The 22814-nt window shown below is 35.6% G+C and overlaps 1 protein-coding gene across 9 annotated transcripts in view; it reads right to left on the reverse strand.

Moving 5' to 3' along the window:
* The window catches only part of DGKB (diacylglycerol kinase beta), a 316583-nt gene that overhangs the window by 270499 nt on the left and 23270 nt on the right, over positions 1 to 22814 (reverse strand). For all 9 annotated transcript variants that reach the window (XM_072330508.1, XM_072330504.1, XM_072330511.1 and 6 more), the window contains exon 2: positions 13127 to 13375. In XM_072330508.1, the coding sequence (XP_072186609.1) occupies positions 13127 to 13196 (70 nt within the window). In that variant the 5' untranslated portion in view covers positions 13197 to 13375. The remainder of the gene's footprint in view (positions 1 to 13126; positions 13376 to 22814) is intronic.

Below are 22814 nucleotides of genomic sequence, written 5' to 3' on the forward strand. Positions count from 1 at the left end.
CTATTCCCATGTTTCATAGCCCCAGCCCTCCAGTGTTTCTAACAGATTTGACTTACTTCTGTTTTAAACTCTTCTCTCATACTGTGTGCACTTAGTGAAGTAGAGCTCATCCCAGACTGTGCATTAAGAAAATGACAGAGAGTAAATGACTTACTGGCTTTCAATGTCTGAGATCATCACTTTGAGATAAGTCATGTAATAAAGACACCGTCTCCTAAAAATCGTGACGCACAGTACTCGGCACCATTAAGAAATATGCCACATCCTTGTCAGAATACCTCAAGCTTGATGTTACTCACAGGGCGCTAATCAGATAATCCGTAAGTCACACTAAAATGAAGAACATATGATTTACACTCCTTTACTGCATATTCTAACAAACTCTAAGTCCAAAGAAAAAAAAAAAAAAGCAAGATATGAACACAAATAAAATGGCTAGACAATACGGTAAATTATTTTAGGCAATTAAGCAAAGGTTAAAATTGTTTCCCTAAGGCAACTTCAAATAAATTATCTAAAGAAAAAATCTGTGTTGAATTTACTTATACTAAAATGTCACATTTAAGATTGTGCAAACTTCTTGCTTTTGCCCCATTCAAACAACCTGAAAAAAAAAAAAATTAGAAATATTATTTGTTATAAAACAAAATATCCTAAATGCTTCAGTTGATAACAAATCACAGTGAGGTTAATATTCATAATGCACCTTTGACAACTGAATTTCACTTTTTTTTTTTTTTTAAATAAAATACTGATATATTTAATTCTGTAAATGCCCAAATGAAATGCTTCAAAAGGAACAACACATTTTGTTTCATGAAAATAATTTTCTGTTCTGTATGCCCACAAAGGGCACTATTATGTAAAGCCACCCTGCTTGGCTTGAATTGGACCCAGAGGAACTCTAAAGCTCCCAAAATAAACTGAAAAGAGACTCCAGCAGCACTTGGTGGGAGTTTAGCACTGGTTGATAGTTTAGGAATCATTACACCACACTGCAAGGTGCAGAACAAACATGATGTTTCCCTGGGAAATGCCAAAGCAGCCTTTTATTCTTGTAAGACGATAGAAGTCAAGGTCCACAACACAGATATGCACAATGTTTTGGAACAACATGGGATCTCAGTTTCATTCATCACCTTGCCAAGCTGAGTCAGAGAAAAGACCTTAAGCAGAAGTGGCAAACTGCTTTACTGGGGACTGAACACACACTTCTGCAAGATGGCAGGACAGGAATCCTGGCAGAGGATACGAGAAAATGGGAACACCTGTCTGAAATAGGAAGGAGAATAGCTGCCAGTTGCTGGTGGGAGTGTGAACCAGAAGCTTACAGCCTGCAGGCAGCAGGAGCTTCTCCAAAGCTCTGCAGGGCAACATGGCTGTCATTCACTCTGCATACAGAAAATACACAGTTTTCTTGCTATCAGAATTCAAGTAATTCCTTGGAAACTTTAATCACAAATGCAACAATGTGTATCATATGGAGTTAATTCTAACCATGGAAAAGCTGGAAAATCAGAATGAAGGCTTCAATTCAGCCTGCTGTGTACCCTGTGAGTACTTTGCAAAGCTCAAGAACTGACTTCTGTCCAACTTTCAAGGGAACAGCTATCATTTCAGTTGTTAAAAAGCTTTCATGTGATTTAGGACATAACTGATTAAAGATTTGATTATACAGTATTACTTCTTCCCTCTCTGAGAATACAGAAAGCAAATCCCTCCATTCCAGGAATAGCGTATGCTTATTTTTCTATTCTCACCTTACCCACCTTACCTTTGCCATGGCTCCAAAACTGTCTCTATTCCAAATCTCAAAAAACAAACAAACAAACAAAAAAAAACCCTTGATATTTTCATGCATATTACCTTGCCTACCAGTAACCTTTCCTCTTTGCCAATATTTTCATTCTGTTTTATCCAAAATTCTGCAATCTTCATGTCTGCCATTGTCTTTTTCACTTGTGACTCTCAACTGTCTTTTACTCCTGATGATTATTATACAGCCTGGATACTCAAAATCTTTTTAATTTAAACAAGCACCTAGAAAAATCTGCCCCCTTGTTCACTGTCTCCAAGTTTTGGCTCACTGTTAAAAGAAAAGGATCCATGTCATTTTAAAGATGAAGTGTTCTCTAAGATCAGAAGATAGAGAAGAGTGATAAAATGAAATCAGATTGTCTTTTCAGAAGAAATATTGATAATAAATTATTTCAGAGAGAACAACGATGCATTTCCTGCAGTAATTAATGGTGTGTAACAATAAATAAATTATAAGTCTGGAAGACTTGAGATGAATTTTTTCTCTCTCTCTTTTTTTTTTTTTTTTTAAATAAGAAAAAAAAAAAATCAAAAGAAAAAAGAAAAACCAAACAACACCAAAACCAGACTTATACAAAATGATTACAAAGTTGTAAAAATGTTACATGAATTTACAGACCTGATAATAAAGATGGACCAGAATCTTTCACATTCCCTTAAAATGACTATCTGAATCACTCAAAAAATAAATAAACTTTATGTCAACAACAACAAAAAAAGAACAGTTTAAGAAGACGCAGATAGCTGTGATAGCAAACTGCTATCCAAACTATGGAAGATCATTTGGCACATGGTAGTACCCAGTTTTTAAAAAGTACCTTCCATCGCTAAAATTACTCATCCTAAGCTGCTAGAACTTTACTTAAAACCAAGTATCTATAGTAAAAATAAATAAATAAAAAAAAAAGTAACAATCTAGCTTTGAATGAAATATGTATGTTAAGAAAATCAATCTTTCATAATGATATGGAAGACTATTATTGACAGTCAAAGATCTGCAGAAGTGGGAATCCCTGCTGGTGAAGTATTGCTTCATGAAAGATTAAGACGAGACTGTCATGCTGCATAAACACTATAAACACTAAAAACTGACTAAGGAAAGAAAAATACATAATTAACAGAAATCTACTTTGAAATAGGATTTTGTTTCTTTTTCATTTTTTTGAAAGAGATGAGTGGGTTTTCTTGTTTGTTCGTTTTAAGCAGGAATGACTATTTCTTTCCTGTGATAACTTACCAGGTGGGAGAAATAGGGAATATAATTCATTTCTTTCACAAACTTACAAAGAAAATAACAGCCAGTAGCTTTTGTTTACTTAGCATTTACATTTACAATTGTCAAAGAAGAATTCAAGACAACGTTTGTGGAAACGACTGAGCAGATACACACAAGTGTATAATAAAACAATGCAAAAAATCAAGACATTGCAGATTCTCACCCTTTTAAGGTGAGAACTGTGGGGATACAGCTTTTTTTTTTAATTTTTATTACCACTCTATTTTTGAAGGTATAGATGTTAGAGTATGTAGACTGTAAAAAGCTTGGACTAAACACTAAAATGCTACTACAGTCAAGTTCATAGTGATATGTTGGCATTCTGAATAAGAGAAGCACTTATAAACAAATAAATAAATAAATAGATCTCAACTGCTTTTACTCACAAGACTAATCACAATTAAAAAGCCTCACAGAGTCTGTCTTAACCACCACCTCAGAACACTGCATGTACCAACTCTCTGGCACTGTTCTTTGTGCAACAACCAGCAGCAAGTAAATGCAAACTTATCATTGGATTCAGTGCATCGCTGCTTGACTTCTGAGGGGAAATAGAAGGAGAAAACATGGAAAGGAACAACACTGTGTACATTCAATATAAGATGTGAAGTGGGCACAGCTCTCAAATATCATTGTAGTTCTTGTATATCTTGTATAGAACAAAACCTAAAGTATTTATCAACTGGCAAGTTTAACATATAAAAATACAGCAGCATCATACACTCCTTATTTGTTAACCTGAGCTGTTAAAAGTGCAACTTTCTAAAAGAAGCAACACAATACTCAAGGAAGTCTGACTGAGTCAGCTTCAAGCCAAAGACTTTCTGTAGTGCAAAGACAATATTGCTAGTTTCCACTGAAATAATAAAATGGAGATGTGATTGTTAGGCAACCACTGTGTTCAATTATGCAAAATTTATTACTGGTATTTAATGTTCAAACAGACACCGAACACATATTAACATATTTGTGCCTGGAACTCATATACAACTTTTCAAATGCATGCCTCCCAGGGACAGGATACTACGCTGTAAAGATAGCTGGATTATTTACTGGATCATTTATTTAGTTCTGTTAGCCCAAGACACTACATTGGTTTTCTGGATAGCTAAGAAAATGGGGCTAGAAAAGGAGAAAAATAAGAAACTGGTTTTTATGAAAGTTGTTAGTGGGAGAAAACCAAGAAATTTAAAGCAAAGAAATTTAATGTACTCTTGACGTGACAGAATTGTATAATTGTAGTATTAACAGATTAAGCTTCCATTGTGTAGACAGAGCTTCAAAGTATCTGTCTTAAGGGCAGAGCCTGCCTTGGAGAGCTTGCAATTTAAACAGCAGCTCAGTGGACCTCCTGTACAGTCAGTCATTTCATCCCTGGCGTGCTATTAGAAGCCACTGCCACTCTGGCACTCATTTATTGAAACCTAATTAAAAAATAAATAAATAAATAAAAATTCAGTGTGTGCTTTAATTTAATAATACAGTTACACCAGGTAATATTTCAGAAAATTGCTTTTGCGCAATTTGGGACAATTTGATGACAATTGTCATTCTGTCTATGGATCCACCAAACTGCTTGAATCCTCTTCAGGCACTAATAATTTTTTAAAAATATGGACACATCAGATATTGTTTGGAGATACTGTGACTATCCCTGGAGGTACCACATGTTAGAAAGACTGCACAAATAGAGTTTGGGCTTGAAGACAATGTGATAATATCCATTGTGTTTGAAGTAAAATATAAAAAATATGTTTCTAGAGTTGAAACAAATAGGTCATTATTCCTTTCCCTATTATTAAATTCCTAATTAACTTACAAATTATGTACAAAAATAATTCTGAATGAACAATATTTTGCTATTTACTATATAAGAGGATCCTAAAGGGAATGCAAGTGGCATATTTCAAATTCCAACTTGAGCACTAACTCGGACAAAATTAGCTTAATAAGTAGTTAAGCTTTAGAATTCAAAATAATATCACTTGAGCACATTCTCACAGACATAAATATTTATTTGTTAAAAAATGAAATAAAATAAAACCAAAAATATTCTTGTATGGAGTATTTTAAGTTAAAGCTTGGCTAGCTACTAGTATTCTACTTGAATTCTCTTCTACCTGTCCTAGGTCATTTCTCTGCCTCACAATTTGATTTTCATTAAAAAATAATTATCATTTGTACAAAATAATTATCATTTGTATGACCAAACAATCAAACATCGAATAAGAACTTCCAAAATCAAGCTTTTGGGACAGAGCTTTGTTTTGGTTCCCCTTTACCATTATGAGACTTTAAAAGCCTATTTTCATTTTGTCCTAATCATTCCATTCTGAGATCTGTTCTGTTCCTTTCCTTAACTCACTCAATGCAATGCTGCAATAACAGCACAGATCCATATAATTTGATCTACCAAAAATGGAAGGCTGAAACTTTTGTCTTTTTTTCCCTTCCTTGGCTTAAATTTTCAACTCCTTCAATAATTTTATCACCTCTTCAGGGCTTCTTCTTAATCACAAGAATCCTGAATTGTCCTATGTTCATGCTACTAAAATAGTACAGTTACCATCTCCTTGAAACTTTAGCCTGAAACTACAGTAATGTACTTCAGAATCAAATTTGGGTAATTTAGTGCTCTGGCTGATCTATCTTCCATGTTTCATGCTGCTGACTCGTTTTCATTGCATCTCTTCAACTTCCTTTCATCATCTCTAGTATCACTTAATAATTTCTTCAACTCAATAGTGCATTCAACTTCAATAGTGCCTATTCAGCACTGAAGGATCTCTCTTCAATGAACTTCTCAGACATATACTCAGTACATAAACTGAGTGCTCCCATCTCTTCCCACAACTGTATAAAATTTTCACTGTTTGCTTCCATTCATTTCAACCTCTGTTGATCAAGAACCTGTATATTTTATACAGTATCTTCTTTCTTCCAAAGCAGTGATGTCAGTAATCTGATCTGATACAGATAGGGATGATAGATTCTGTTCCCCCCTGCTGGAGTGACTTTCAAGCATAAATAAAGTATTAAATGCAGAACTAGTCCTCTGTTAAAATGAATAAACACCTAATGAATCATTTTAATATTATTCAGAATGTCTTCATGCATGAAAACATCTGATCTATTACTGGGCCATTTAATAAATTTTAGTAAATATGCTCTTCAAAACAAATTTGTTATCAATAATTACTGCTACAATTAGTTGGAGTGCCTTTAGAGTGCAAACTGTTTATAATCATCATTTCAAAAATAAAATTAAGAATTATTCTTTTCAGAAACTATGAAAAAAATGTTATCTTGGAATTTAATCACAAATGGCTTCCTCAGTATTCCACACAAGCTTTAAAAAAAAAAAAATAAATAAAAAAATAAAAAATTGTAAAACCCCACTAAACTTGAGGTTTCTAAAAACAAATGTAGTAGTCAATAATGTCCTCAAAAAGCTATTAAATTCTGCAGTGCAGATACAAAACCATGCAGTGACACTCCATAACACTCAGTAATAATCTTCCAAGACCACACAAAAACACAACATATTTTCAGTGCTTAAAAATACAACAATGTAAACATACATAATTAAAAGCACATTTAACGTCCAGTTTTGCTTCCTTAATTAGTGGAATACAACTCAGAAAAATTCAGCACAGGGCTCTTCATCCCCAGCAAAATGAACAGGGAGAGAGATTGAGAGACACCATTAGGAAGCCCCAAATCTAGTTTTTTTGGGTTTTTTTTTTGTTTGTTTGTTTTTGTTGTTGTTGTTGTTGTTTGTTTGTTTAAAAAAAAAAACCCAACAAGATTCTATCTTCCATTTTGAATCATCAATAGCAACTTTTCTCATGTTTTCAAGAAAAACAGAGAAGAATGTTTTGACTTCTTCCATCAGAAATCCATAAAAGGCAGAACAGCATAAGCAATAACAACTATGTATGATTTTTTCAGTGTATGAGCTGCTCTCCCCTTCTTTTTGTAGGCATAATGCTTTGCTGGGCTGAGGGAAGCCCCACAATCTCTTGGTTCTTTGAATTTTAATTCCATAAAAGCAAAGAGGGATTATCCCCTCTCATAAAGCTACTTTTTCAGTCTGCCTGATGAGTCATGGATTGTAATCATTTATACTTTCACGCTTTTGTGCAGCACAAGAACTAAAAATACACGCTTTTACTGAGAGCTGAGATTCAGCCATGTGACTCCATAATTAGTTCATTCTCCACTCTTTGTTTTTTCAGAGCTTGGTTAACTAGAATCCTCTGTTTGTGACATCAGAACCATTTCCACAGCAACCAAAAGAATTAACCCCCAAATCTTTGTAATAGGAAATAAGCAATAGGAACAGACAAACTTTTAGACACAAAAGATGCTAACTGTTTACATACAAATGTCCTTGGAAACAATGAAACCATAATGAAAATAAATATGAAAGATACATAGAAACACGGGAAATACAACAAAGGCATAATAAATGCTTGTACCTTTTACAGCATATAAATACACATTCAGTAACTTTATGACTGTCTGTCATATTTGTAATAACCACAATGTGTGTTTAAAGCCAATAAAAGCTGATGCTGCAACAATGAGTCTTAATGGCAGTGTTTATCTTTTTAGCTTCTATTTTAGAAAGAAATCACTATTTTTGTCAAAGAAAAGAGAAACCAAGGTGAGTTGACACCCTTTGCATTTCAGGATTCTAGAAAGAATGTGCCACCTCCTGTCACCACATGCCATGGGATTTCACTTCTGCAGAAACTTGAGAACTAGGATTTGTTTGGACTTCATAGGAACACTTTCAATTTGCTTCTTGCAAAGATACCTTTGAAAATGGAAACAATCACTGATGCACCATTCCCTTCTACTGCAACAAAGGCCAGCACCTGGAAGTCTGACTATATTAAGAATGGTGGATTTATCGGCATCTCTAAGAGTAAACACAAGCCTGTTAGCAGTGACAAGGCTAGAGCTCTGACAGTCTTCATTCTTATACGCTTACCCAGCACTTCTGGCAAGTAAACTGGCATCTCCTAGTGAGGCAACCAGGTGCACCTGATGAAGAAACAGCATCCTATTCATCACATATTTAGCATGGCCAGAGACTCTGCATGCTCAAATTATGGGTTTCTAAACAGTCCCTTCTGCAATATTTTCTCTATGGAATCTGGGACCACTGCAGTCTTACAGTCTCTGAGTAAACTTTAAAAGAACCTTATTTCCTCCGCTTTTACTAACAGCAGAAAGTTCATACTCCTAAAACCTAGTACTTGGGGCAAAAATAATCTCAGTAATTACTAGCAATTTTTTCTCTACCCTTTAAAAACAATATAAAATAGTTGTTTTCAGCAATCTGTATTCTTTGATGTGGCCTAGTCCTTCATTATGACTAGCAGAAGCCAATGCAGTGCCAGAAGCCTGGGATCCTCTGAGGGACTGGGTAATTGCCCAGAGCTTTCAGCACTGCTGGTGGCCATCTGCCACATGTATGAAGTTCCCTGCAGGTTATCATTTATACCCATTGTAAAAGAAAATATTTTCCATCTGTGAGGGCCACAGAATTAAACCCACCCAAAAGTGTCTGGCAGTTTAAGTCTTGATCAAATCTTCTGTTGGCCTTTGCCTTTCTCATCAGAAATCTTTTTTACAAGTTCTTCCTCCTGTTGCCCTACAATATTCTTACACGGTTTAGTTCCGACAGTAGCTATTGATGGTATACAAAAAGAAGCAGCAACTGCTGACGTTGTTCCTGTTCTCATAGCCATTTCAGTAACAATCCAACATCTATATCTTCAGGCTGTGATAGCTTGCCCAAGTTCTCCTCTACCAGCCTGGGAAAAAAAAAACACTGACAAAAATTTTGCAAAAAGCCTTTTTCAGGCTTAGTCCTCAGGGCGCATTTTGTTGACAAATTCAAAAGGACTAGAAAAAACAAAGCTATTTTCCCCAGAGTATACGCCAGAGCTCAGAGGCTTTTTCCTTTGCCTTTCTTTGCTTACTAAAGGAAGGACTTCTTTCTTCTAAAGCCCAGCTAAATCATGAAGCAGTCTCACTTTAACTATTTTTAATCTCTGTAATTTGGACTATAACAACATGAATTTACTAAAATTCTTCTAACTGATAATACAATAACAAACAAACAAAAACAAACAAACAAAAATTCAGCACCTCCTAACTGATAGAATTTACCCTACAGGTAATAATTACAGTGAAACTACTCATGGCTTCTTTCTAATGTCCCTATATTTTACGCTGCTAGTACAGAACTGTGCATATATCTGGTACTGTATATTTCAGAAGAAACAATCTCTGCCTCATAAATCTTTGCATTAAACATCTAATCCTATATCTACCTTATCCTATATACTTTTAGATTTTTATGCAAAAATACTGTACATCTTCTCACCTTCTTTCCCATAAGTAAACCTGATCATGAAATCTAAAGGAAAAAAATTATCTTCTTTGTAAGTGTACTTCCATTAGTGTATATATATTTGGCATAGGCAAAATTATTATTACATAATGAGCAGTTATCTCAGTTCTCATTTTCTCTTCTGAGGTAATAAAACTAAGTAAAGACCTACTGTTCTTCAGAAAGGAGTAAAGAGAAGTAACTGTCCTTGGGAATTATTCTTAAAAAAATACACACACACACACACACAAAAAAAAAAAAAAGCTAACAACCCACACACATGCAAACTAACTGCAAAGTGACAAGTATTAATTAATACGCTCTTTTAATTCTACAAAGACATTTTTCTACATTTTAAAGTAATAGTTAAAACATTTGCAAAACTCATTTGAAGTACCAAATTCTTATTTGAAGAAAGGTCTTAAACTGTGAATATAAAGTTGACTCAGATTGATCTGAAAAATAATTCTGTATAATGAAATTATCATCATAGTATCATAGTATTGTGCAAGTTGGAAGGGACCTTAGAGATCATCGAGTCCAACTCCCGGGATTCGAGCCCTCTGTGTAGCAGAGCGGCACTTCTACCCCCTGCTCCACAGAGGGGATTCGAACCCGGGCCCCCTGGTGTTGCAGACGGGAATTCTACCGCTGCGCCACAGATATTCCTTGGATTGTGAAAATATCACCTTTTAACACGACATTATACTTAATTGTAACAACAGTGAATTAGTTTGTTGTGAAGATGTTAACTAACTGGAAGATGTTTACGCACTACCAAGTTCCAAGTGTTGCTTAGAGAGAAAGTATAGAATGTTCTGTCACCAGGGCCAATTGGTAAAGAATCCATATGCTCCTTTGCTGTTCAGTTACATTTAAGGATACCGATAAGACATCAAAGAGATTATCTGCATACAGAAGTAGAAGAAAGGATACCGTGGAGTTCACAGAAGAACTGGAAGACAAACTACACTAAAAACTAAGTAATAAACTAGTAATTATACTAATAACTATGCTAATAATGCTAATACACAGAAAAAGGCAAACTCTTTTTACAAAGAGCGCTTTCTGGGAGGATAGGCACATAACATGCAGGATACTGACTCCTCCCTGGAAATAAGTGAGCAAATATTTTTAACCAAATTTACATACATCCCAAATAAATAATAACAAAATACATTATTTGCTTAAAGCTTCCTAATGATATGTAAAGCACTTGAGCATGCACTCTCTTTGGACTTAATTATATAAGGTAACTGTTTTGAATTAATTATAGTAGATGCTGTTAATCACCCACCTAGTACAAACATTTAGTATTCAATCACAGCAACAGAATACAGAGGTAAACTCTGAATTCTACCCACAGAGCTCTGGTTAATCATCAAGTCATGGAATGGTTTGGATTGGAATGAACCTTAACAATCATCTAGTTGCTTCCTCCATCATGGGGGCTTGCTCAGGACCCCACACAACTTTGCCTTAAACACTTCCAGGGATGGGACATCCACAACTTGTCTGGGCAGCCTGTGATAGTGCCTCACCAATCTCTGAGTACATAATGTCCTCCCTAACATCTAACCTAAATCTCTCCTCTTCTTAGTTTAAAGTCATTCCGCTTGTCCTTTCACTGTTAGCTCATATAAAAAGTCTGTCACCATCTTACTCATAAGTTCTTTGCAGTTATTGGAAAGCTGCAATGAGGTCACCCTGGAGCCTTCTCTTCTCCAGGCTGAACAAGCCCACCTCCCTCAGCCCTCACGGGAGAGATGCTCCAGTCCTTTGATTATTCTTGTGGCCATTCTCTGGACCTGCTTCAATATTCCTCTTGTGACAGGATCCCCATACCTAAAAGCAATACTGCAGAGGGGCCCTCATGAAAGCGGAGCAACGGAATACAATTATTACTTCCCTCACCCTATTTTGATGTAGTCTCGTCTAACATGCTCCTCTCTAACAGTTTGCTTAAGTATCTTTTCATGTTTTCTTTTAATTTAGTCCTTATCATCCAGAGTTATTACTTTTTATTTGCATACCAAAATGCATGTACACTAATATAGATATCAGAAAAACTCTAATATGCTTCAGTCTTATGATGTGTTTTATTATCAAATATATGCACATATTGAGCTCAGAGATTTAAAAAATCCAATATATGTTTTTACAGTAAATTTAAGAAAACAATTCTGTTAATATTCCAGTTAGTTGTACAACAGTAACTCTGGCCCTAGTGACCTCATTAAGTAGATATGATTGTCTGCCACTAACAATATGATCTAAAAGTGGCTGACATCCCAAGTGATAGGTATTTGACAGACTATATTTTGTAAATTGAAGAAACAGTATGTGCCAAAAACTTCCAAAGTTAATATCATATTGTAATTCAGGTTAAGGTTTATAAAGTAAGGCACTTACACCAAACTAAATGAAAAGCTGAGCAAATGACAATACAAGTTATCAGCAAGTGAATGAAAAGGGAATCCTTGATGTATTTTCCCTACTGAATTTCCCAGTGCTTTGAAGAAACCTACTCCTAAGCACAAGGCAAGGCAAGGCTGAGGACTGATAAGCAAGTCTTTTTGGTCTCAATGCATCTCCCACAAGTCCTTATGGCACTGATAATCTCTCCTTATTGCAAGCAACTCCAAAACATTTTTGGTACTACAGAGTATTTTATTTCAGAAACCAGAAACCTCATCTAGTCTTCTCATTTCTTTTAAAACTTTTAATGAACAAGTCACACAATTGCTCAACTTCACAATGAAGTGTGAATAATCACCAATTCCAGACAAACTCTGGAATTTGATAATATTTATTTCACTCTCTTGCCATGTTTAACAAAAATAAAAATAATGGAGTTTCAAAGCAATTATATATTCAGACTTCATAAGTCACAAATAGTTTAACTACTATAAAGTAATAAGATATGTATTGTCACAATCTTTCATACCTCTGTAAGTTAGATAAAAATGTAACCAACTCAAAAATGCTAAATCCAACTTATTTTAATGAAATTGTATTTTTAACTATTAACTATATATTTAAAGATACTGTTATTCAGATATTTAAGAGAATTAACTGGGACAGATCACAAATACAAAACCTGGCCCATATCTCACTTGTATTACCTTGGAATTATATATCAACCCTTATATACCATTAGCATTTTTCAACCTAATTATCTCAAGCATTTAACTATTTATGCATGGAGAAATTGCAGCTACATACAACTAGAAGCTTCCTATTCCAGACAGCCAAGGAAGGTTGATACAGTACAGTTCAAGGACACCACATCTTCATTTCACATATAAACACAAATTCGAACACAAATAATCCAAACAATTTTGTCGATCACTTTATCTTGATATTAACAGCTCTTCTAGAAAAGCAATGATTTTATGGTTATTCTGTTAGGTTACTAAACTGATACAATTAAGTAGATGTCATGTTGCCACAGGCAGAAAAAAAATACTCTTGAACATATCTAGCTCAACTTCTACCAGACTTTACAAAGTTCCACTTAAATCCAACTTCTCATGTTTAGTATTTTGTCCTCTAAGCATGTAATTCTGAGCTATTACCTGGGAAGTAAAATGATGTAAAAATATATTTTAGAAAGTACTTACATTCTGCATATTTCTGAAGCTGAGAGAACTCTCCAGGACTAAGGTTAAGCCACTTCTCCTGGCTCGTCATAATGGCAGTAATAGTCCTTGTTAATATCAGAAAAGCATCCCACTTGACCCAGCTGACACAAACTCCAAGATTTGCAGTTTCAGTTCACAGTGCTTGAAGACTTGATAGACGGCATCAGTCAGAAGCCTTTGATGCTATGAATTGTTTCCAATTTGTTGGTTCAGCAGTGAGTTACAGCACTGTTAAAAAAAGGTCAAATGTAAGTCTAAATACCAGATCTAGAACACGACTAATTACAACTGAAAAATATCTTGTCATAACAACTCTGTCACAAAATTTGTCCATAAAATATTTATCCATATTTAGTCTTACATGCATATGCAAATTTTATTTTTATAATTTCAATTCCTCATGTCCAGCACTAATAATCAAATATTATCATACTGATCAAATTGCATCCAAACACCTTCTGTGAGTATGTTTCTGTTTCAGTAATATCTAGAGACACTACCTACCAGTAAAATTAGATCTTTAAAATTTTAAAATGGGACTCAGGTAATTAGGTTTGTATTCAGTTCTGTTGTTGCACAGTACTATGTGGTTTCATCAAAAACACTCTAAAGCTTCTATCTCACAGTGTCAAAATGAAAATAATTTTATTTAGCAACATGGTGGGAAAATCATGAAAGCTATTTAAATATTAACTGTTCTAACAAAATTGTAGGGGGTTGATTTTTTGGATCTGTCACAACATTGCAGAACTCACTAGTGAAAAATCAAATGTAACGAACTGGCATTGTTGCAAATTAGTTCAGACAAAAAGAACAAATTCTGGGTTTCAACTCATTTCAGTTTTAACCACTGTACAGCAGATGTTACAAAGGCAATGCATTACCAACACTGCTCCTTGCACAACAGGTAGGAGGATACTTTTCATATAATTTTAGCTTTCTGGTCATCAGGCATCTCACCCAAGGTTGTCACCTAGAAATCTCTCTTTAATCAGCAGAAAGAGAACGGCAACCTAGACCAGCAATTAATCCCTCCAGTTTCAACATAATCTTAAGATGTGATGAATTGCTTCTTGCAGTATTTATCTTTCTCTATTGATTGCAGAAGTTGCCTAGATGACAAGTTTAGACTAGAAAGCTAATTTTAGACCATAAATGGTATCTCTTTATGTGCCTAGCAAGGGTGTAATTTCCAGGGGTCAAATTACAAAAAGAGCAAAGGAAAAAAATCAAACCAGAAGACACTGACATAATAACAGTTTAAAGGAAGAAAAAGCTGGAAGTGAAAAAAGGCACAGATTTTCAGCCTGAGGTGGCAGAGGGAAGAAATCAAAATAAAAACTAGAGAAGCTAGGAACAGAAACATATGTAAAACAAACAAACTACCCCTTTACTCAATGATGGGCAATTTTTTTTTTTTTTTTCCCCTTCCTTGTCTCATCTATATATATATATTTCTGGACAAAGAAATCCGGGAAGAAAGAAATCTTAGTCCCTAAGCCTTTTGGTCACAACAACCCCAGGCAACCCTACAGGCTTGGGGAAGTGTGGCCGGAAAGCTCCCAGATGGAAGGGGACCTTGGTGTGCTGATGGACAGTTGGCTGAATATGAGCCAGCAGTGTGCCCGGGTGGCCAAGAAGGCCAATGGCATCCTGGCTTGTATCAAGAATGGTGTGGTGAGCAGGACTAAGGAAGTCATCCTGCCCCTGTACTCGGCATTGGTGAGGCCTCACCTCGAGTATGGTGTCCAGTTTTGGGCACCTCAGCACAAGAAAGATATGGAGGTACTGGAGCAGGTCCAGAGAAGGGCAACGAGGCTTGTTAAGGGCTTGGAGAATCAGCCCTATGAGGAGAGGCTAAGGAAGCTGGGGCTGTTTAGTCTAAGGAAGAGGAGGCTGAGGGGAGACCTTATCGCTCTCTTCCAGTACCTGAAAGGTTCTTACAGTGAGAGTGGGGCAGGTCTCTTCTCACTAGTGACATGTGACAGGACAAGGGGAAATGGCTATTAGGAAGAACTTCTTTACAGAAAGGGTGGTTAGGTACTGGAATGGGCTCCCCAGGGAGGTGGTTGAATCGCCATCCCTGGATGTGTTTAAGAGCCGTTTGGATGTGGTACTCAGGGATATGATTTAGCAGAGGTAGAGGGTTTTTTTGTTTGTTTGTTTGTTTGTTTGTTTTTTTAGAGATAGGGTACTGGTTAGGCTGCAGTTGGACTTGATGATCTTCAAGGTCTTTTCCAACCTGGGTAATTCTATGATTCTATGATGATTCCATCGCTCTCAGGCTCTTCTTGGTGAATAACTTGGGTACATACACTGGTATTACCAGAAAGTAACATCATCCAAACACAATATCAGATGTATACAACCTATTAGGCAGCTGCCTTGTCTTTTTAAAGTTAAAATCAGAGGAAATTTCTATGCTCTTCACTTCCTCAATTTGGAATAAAACATATGGATATGTTAGAAGACAAATCTAGAGACAAACAAAACAAAAAACAAACAAAAAAAAACTAATAGGATCATTGAGATTGGGATGAAAAGATAATATAAGGACAAAATTGGCTGAGGAAAGCTCATCAATTCTCAAATATCAGTGGATCATCACTCAGTGTCAGGAAAAGGGTAATAACTACCAAAGATGAAAGTGACATACAATCAAAAAAGCTTAACATTCTGTCTTGACAGCCTCAGTCCTCTTATTTAAGAGAATAGAATATAATAATGGTAAACACAGAATTTTTAATCAAATTAGAAATGTTTCATTTCTGAAATGTTAGTAGATTACATTGAAGACAATTTTATTTATTTAAACATTTTTTTTGTATTCTTGACAGCTGAGCAGGTTTTAGTTAAAATGCCTTTATATTTGAATTATTGATTTAACAGATTCAAAATTTTTTTACCACAATTCCATCTGAAGCTTAATCACCTGAAAAAATAAACACTGTTGAATGCTGTACATCTAGATATTATCTTGGTTATTTAAAATCAGCTTAAGCATCTTATCATTAGAATTGCTATGACTAGAAAGGTAATAACTGCTGTGGGTCCCAAATGGATCAGTCTGTTTACACGTAATATCTTTTGGTCTATAGGGATTGTTATGTCTACAGCTCATGGGAAAGTTGATGGAAAAATGTTGATTTTCACTGTCCTACTCTTACTTAAACTCTAAATCAGCCACTCTAAAAGAGAACATCCTTTCCCTTTTACTAGACATCCATGATGAGGTAAGACCATAAAACAGCAGCACCAAACAGCAATATCCCCATACAAAGATGAATTATTTCAAAGAACACATTCAAGTACATAGTTAAAATATAGAAGATGGCAGGTAATGAACTCTTTCACTTATCTTCTAAGAGTTTGACATATTCCACGAAACATGCATTTATGCAAATATTTTGTCAGTACCTGCATGCATACAATTCACAGCTCACTCAATCTGACACAAAGCAAATCTCATAGTAATGAGTTCCTAATGTTTCTTAATTAATTAAGCATTCATTTCATCACAAAAAAAAAAAAAAAAAAAAAAAAAAAAAAAAAAAAAAAAAAAAAAAAAGGATTAAAAAAATATTTCTTTTCCATTCTCTTCCATACCAAATTTCAGTCTCCCTTTTATAATTTGATTTTCGTTCTGGATTTTTGAGTTTACATAGTCTTTCTGTCAGGATTCCTATCAGTCCACATAACCAAGCTAGGAAGTAAAGCTTTGTTAAAAACTCTACAAATAAAATTACTCAGCATTCAGCCAACACTTGCTAACAAACCCAGATTTCCAGGAATTCACCATGCCACTGAAAATTCTCTGAAGGAACTAAGAAGTAGAGAAGAAAAAGGAGTTTCTATAAAGTATAGGCAAAAGCTATTACTTTCAGTTCTACAGAAACAAATCAACAATATTGAGTCCGCCCTCACATTTCATTTCCAGAGGATGACTACAGCCTGTACAAACAAGTATGAGATTTAACAAGGCTAAAAGCTGGGTCCTGCACTTGTAACAATCCAAGGCAACAGCACAGGTTTAAGAAAACGTGGTTATCAAGTTGCTCAGTTGAAAAGATTTGGGGACGCTGGCTAAATATGAGCCAGAGATTTGTACAGGTGGCCAAGAAGGCCAACGGCAGACTGGCCTGCATCAGAAATAACATGACGAACAGGACCATTGAAGTCATTTTCCACTTGTAAATGGCAATGGCAAGGCCACTCCTCAAATGCCATGCTCAGGTTGGAGCTCTTTGCTACAAGGACACTGAGTTGCTTGAGTGTGTACAAAGAACAACAAAGCTGGTGAAAAGACCAAGACTAACAAGAAGCAACTGAAGCAATTGGCACTGTTCAGTCTGGAGAAGGCTGTGGAGAGAACTCAGTGGTCTCTATAACTGAAAAGGAGACTGCAGTCAAGAGAGCATCTCTCTTCTCGAGCAATGAGAAATGAAATGAGAAAACAGTCTCAGGTTGTGTCAGAGGAGGTTTAAAAAGAATTTTTTCATAGAGAGGGTGGCCAAATATTGGGAAGGGCTGACAAAAGAACTGGTGTACTCCCCATCCCTGGAGGAATTTAAGAGACATGGATGTGGCACTAAGTGACATGTTTTAGCACCAAAACTCAGCAGGTCAAGCTGATGCCTGATCTTGATGGTCTTTGACAGCCTATATAATGCCATCATTTTAAATACTTCGGTTTTTCATTAAATCCAAGACCTTCCTGAAAGGTCTTCTGGGTTCATGCTTATTGCCATGACAAAAAGCACAAAACTTAACACACACCCTATGGAGGTTTCTTATGTCAAATATAACAAGGAAAACTGAAACAGCCAAGAAACTGGCCTTTGGAATTATCTAGCCATTTCTGACCTTCTACCAGTTCTATAATCTACATCTCGCATACAATTTTATCAGTAATTTGCAGTTACTTCATAATGGGAAGGTAAAGACTGATGCCAAGAAGGGGTTCAAAAGACAAAATGACTGATCCTAAATAAGCATCTTTTATTCTCTATATGAACAGGACCTTCAAGTCCTTTTCCCCCACTTTCTTTTAAATTACTGACTCAAACTATCCCTCCCTCTACGTGAGAAACAAAGCTATAAAAAGACTAATTCATTTAGCCTACCATGAAAATCCTGTTTCAATCTGTTTATGTTTTTGTTAGGAAGGTGAAGGGGCGATAAAGAACATGAACCCTAAGGAGAGAAGTTTCCCTCTAGGTCTTAAAGGAAACTATAGTTCTCCACATGACTGATTACTGATCTTTGACTGAATACTATGAATAAACAACACAGAACATATTGTACTTTAACTGCTGTAGAGGCTGAAGCAATTATGCTTTTCAAGGACCTTTCTATACTGAACATACTTAAAATTTCCTTCAATTGGGTAAGTACCTTCACCATAATTAGCTGGGTCCTGAGATTTAAGTGCTCACACTTTTTCCCAAAGGAGAACTTTTACTCATCAGACACCTCATCAGCTCATACACACACATACACACAGATATGAAAAAGTATTCTTTATTAACTCCTGAAACAAGATCAAAAAGCTCTTTTTTTTTCCTTTTCTTTTTAACAGACAAGACCAAAGCATCTTTCCACTGAGAACAGTGCCATTTGTGGGCTTGGTAAACAATGGAAAAGTAGACTTCTAATGAACACTTGTAAAAAGTAACTCTGTCTTCCTGCATAAAATATATTCTCGAGATTGTATTTCAAGTCCTACATGGTAATGATACACAAGGGATCGTGATGCACTCTTTCTATTCAAATAATCTGTTGAGATCAAAGTACATAGTATTTCCTCAGCACTGAACAACTTTTGCTAGTGAACACCAGAACATTCTCTTCACTAAGGCTGCAATTGTCAACACAATTAAATATTAAAACACAACAACAAACCAGCATAAAGACAAAAACAAATTAATTTCATAAAAATGCTGGCACTATTTATGGGTATACCAGACAATTTGTGAAAATATTCTTGCAAATATCATCATCATAGTATCATAGTATCGTGCGAGTTGGAAGGGACCTTAGAGATCATCGAGTCCAACTCCCGGGTTTCGAGCCCTCTGTGTAGCGAAGTGGCACTTCTACCCCTGCGCCACAGGGGGGATTCGAACCCGGGCCCTCCAGTGCCGCAGGCAGCAGCTTAAACCACTGCTTCATAGAAAATCTTGTCCTTAGAATTCAAGAATATCCCAAATAGATGTAGTAGAAAGTTAGTCCTAAACATTTTAAGGAGGAACAAAATGCCCCATCAGAAGCAATTAATAATCAGTATTCTGGTTTCATCATCACTTTCAATCACAGAAATATTATGACTGTTTCTAACTGTTGCTGTATTAATTGGATGAATGAAAAAGAGCCTTGGTGGCAAAATACATCTTCCTACAAAAACATAATGTGAACAATTCACATAACATTGTCTTGTCTTTCCATGGTATTCAGCATTCAGAAGTATTAAAGTCATTTTACAATAGACACGTGGGGGATTGGACTCGATGATCTCTAGAGGTCCCTTCCAACCCCTACAATTCTGTGATTCTGTGATTCTTAACTTGGCATATAACATTTACTGATGTGTATTATCATAACTCAAAGATATTAACTTTAAACACCAATACACTGAAATCAGTGAAAGTTTGCTTGCCAAGCTGAAAAAAAAAAAAAAAAAAAAAAAAAAAAAAGTGATTGCTCAAATTTTCTTCATCATATTATTTATATGAAGTATGTCAGTAAACACAGGGAACATGTAGCATAAAAATAAAAACTTAAACTAAAACTAAAATAATTGTGATACAATATGCCAAAAAAAAATGATTTGAGAAAACATTTCACTAACATAGGCTTTTATGAAAATGAGAAATAGACACCACTTTAAATATTCACATACATTTTAAACATAGACTTTCTTTATCTTTTTTACCTTGGTCTTCATGCACCTTAACTTCACAGTGGGCCTACTTTAAAAAATATTTTACTTTCAGATAGTTCTCAAATATTTCCAGCTCTTTCTAGACTTGCTATTTCTAAACTGCTACATAAAACAGAACACTTCCTTCACTGAAAGAAACACTGAAATAAATGAAATATAAGCATAACACTGGAATAAGAAAATGCCAGAATGTTTATGTTTTGTGGTGCTGCAGATTTTTAAAGACCATTCTTCCATTAAATAATGTAACAGAATAAGCAAAAAATAATAATGATAATTAAAGAAATAATCCACTGACACCTTTTTGGATTGGAATTTATTTTACACTTATAGAGGCAATGGCATATAAACTAAAAATCTCTGAGAGTAATGTAGCTATTCCCAGTGTTAAAGAATTCTCATTTATAATTCTAAGAAAATAATTTTTTTAAATGCAAATGCAGGAAACTTGAGGAATTAGTCATCCTTCTCACCATTTTACATCTGTGACTAGCAGATTTCTCCATAGGGGCCTCAAAGTTTGGTGCCATATTCATTGGGACTAAATGGTCACAGTGTATCACATTATGCTTTTATAAGTAATTATTACTTTTCCATTTAGAAGAAGTTATCTATGTCTCTGGAAAAATAAGAAGGCCGCTCTGAAATTAATGGCTGCTCTGCCTCTTGCCCAGAGAGTCACCGTTCCTGGAAGCGTTCAAGAAATGTGCAGATGTTGTACTTAGGGACATGGTTTAGTGGGTAATACTGATGGAAGGTTGACAGTTGGACTAGGTGATCTTAAGAGACCTTTTCCAACCTTAATGATTCTATTCTATGATTATAAAGATGTTGAAAATAGGTGAGAGTAAGAGACAAACACAAAACTGACCCCACAAAAAGCAGGGGAAAAACTGTTTAGACAGAAATATCTCTAGAAGGCTGTTAATATTTTGAAATCAGTGAATTTCACAACTGTTAATTTCAGTGTGAAATTCTTCTTAAAATATGAATAAATAACTAAGATTTATGACTAATTTTCTTTAATAAATCAAGCAATGTAATCTAGGGCAGAAAGCCCATGATTCAATAGGTGTAATTATGTAATATGCAGGAAGTTCTCAGTCATAAAGTACTGTTGTCCGCTGGGTAAGCCACTGTCAAGAGAATTACGCCCAACTCCTTCAATGATGCACACAGCTATTTATTTTATCCAAAAAAAAAAAAAAAAAAAAAAAAAAAAAAAAAAAGTTTTGAACATCAAAGAATAAATGCCTTAGGAGCAACCTCTTCCTTCCAAACCAAACATCTGCCACCTTACCTATGAAATCCAATTTTAGAAGTTCATGTTTTGGAAGGAATCCTGTATTCATCTCCCACAACTACAGAGCCACAAGTATGTAAGCCCAGTATAGCAGTGTTTGGCAATTTAACTAACATCTGTCATGTGTTGTTGCCCTTTCTTTCCATTGCCTCTCATGGGATGAACTGTAAATTCAACATAACAATTAATCTCTGTTACCCATCAGCAACAGGGCTTTCTGTGTAACTGTTCGGTTTAATTATCTCTCCAGTTTAGGTGCTCCAGGGGTCATTACAACAGAGGGAGGCAAAGCTGAAAAATGTAATTTCCAACTGGGGAAGATTTCTGATGATCCTTGATTTCCTAGGGCAGAAATTCCTACTTCATGCTCAGAAATAAACCTTCGCAGAAATATACTTTTGTCTTGTGATGCAACTGTTCCACTCTGCTCAAGGAAAATATTTGTTAACTGCTGTCCTCATTCCAAAGATGCATGCAGTTTTAAAATAAGCTGAGAACTGGGCACTTGAATAGCTTCTAGAATATACGTGAGAACATGAACTTGATATAACGTTCAACAAGAAATCTGTGCAGAAAACAGAGAACAAGTTAGCAGGAAGGTTAATGGATTTTGTTGCAGATACTGATTTCTTTTTTTTACTAGCTGATGTGTGTTTCTTTTCCGCAGGGAGATTACATGCAGAAGTTACTGCAGTCCTGGGATATGAATAGCCGACACTATGTCACTGTCCGCTGGGATAGTGTGCACTCCTCTAGACAACTAGAAAGGGTTTCACATTTATTTAATTAGCATCACTATTAAAAAGTTTAGTGACAGTGGAATAGAAAAGGTGATTTCAAAAGTGGGAGAGGTCTTGCCTACAGGAGGATATATCTACAGACAAAGGAAATTATGTGATGGCATTAGTATCACAGTATCACAGTATCGTGTGAGTTGGAAAGGACCTTAGAGATCATTGAGTCCAACTCCCAGGATTCGAGCCTCTCTGTGTAGCAGAGCAGTACATCTACCACTTGCGCCACAGAGGGGATTTGAACCCCAGGCCTCCAGTGTTGCAAGCAGCACTTTATACCACTGCACCACCGGGCCACTCCAACTTCTATTCCTTTTTCTCCCTCAGTTTCTGACTTGTTCAAATTCAACTCCATTAATGTCTAAGTTTGAGAAGGCTCTGTTATCATGGCCACTTCTTTGTTCCCACCACTTGTGTTGATCGTATGTCCACACTGCCACCAGAGTCATGAGGAACATCACGTGAAATCTTTTAAATATCTACAAGAATTGGCATTTGTGCTTTTAATTGATGATAGTATATAACTGTGCAACATAAACATGTATTATTTTCCTATGATGCTCAGACGTAAGTGTGAAATTTTATTTGTTTTCTATGTTTTCCTCATCTTAAAGAGAGGAGGGGGGAAGA

Source organism: Excalfactoria chinensis, chromosome 2 (genome assembly GCF_039878825.1).
Source record: "Excalfactoria chinensis isolate bCotChi1 chromosome 2, bCotChi1.hap2, whole genome shotgun sequence".
Lineage (NCBI taxonomy): Eukaryota > Metazoa > Chordata > Aves > Galliformes > Phasianidae > Excalfactoria > Excalfactoria chinensis.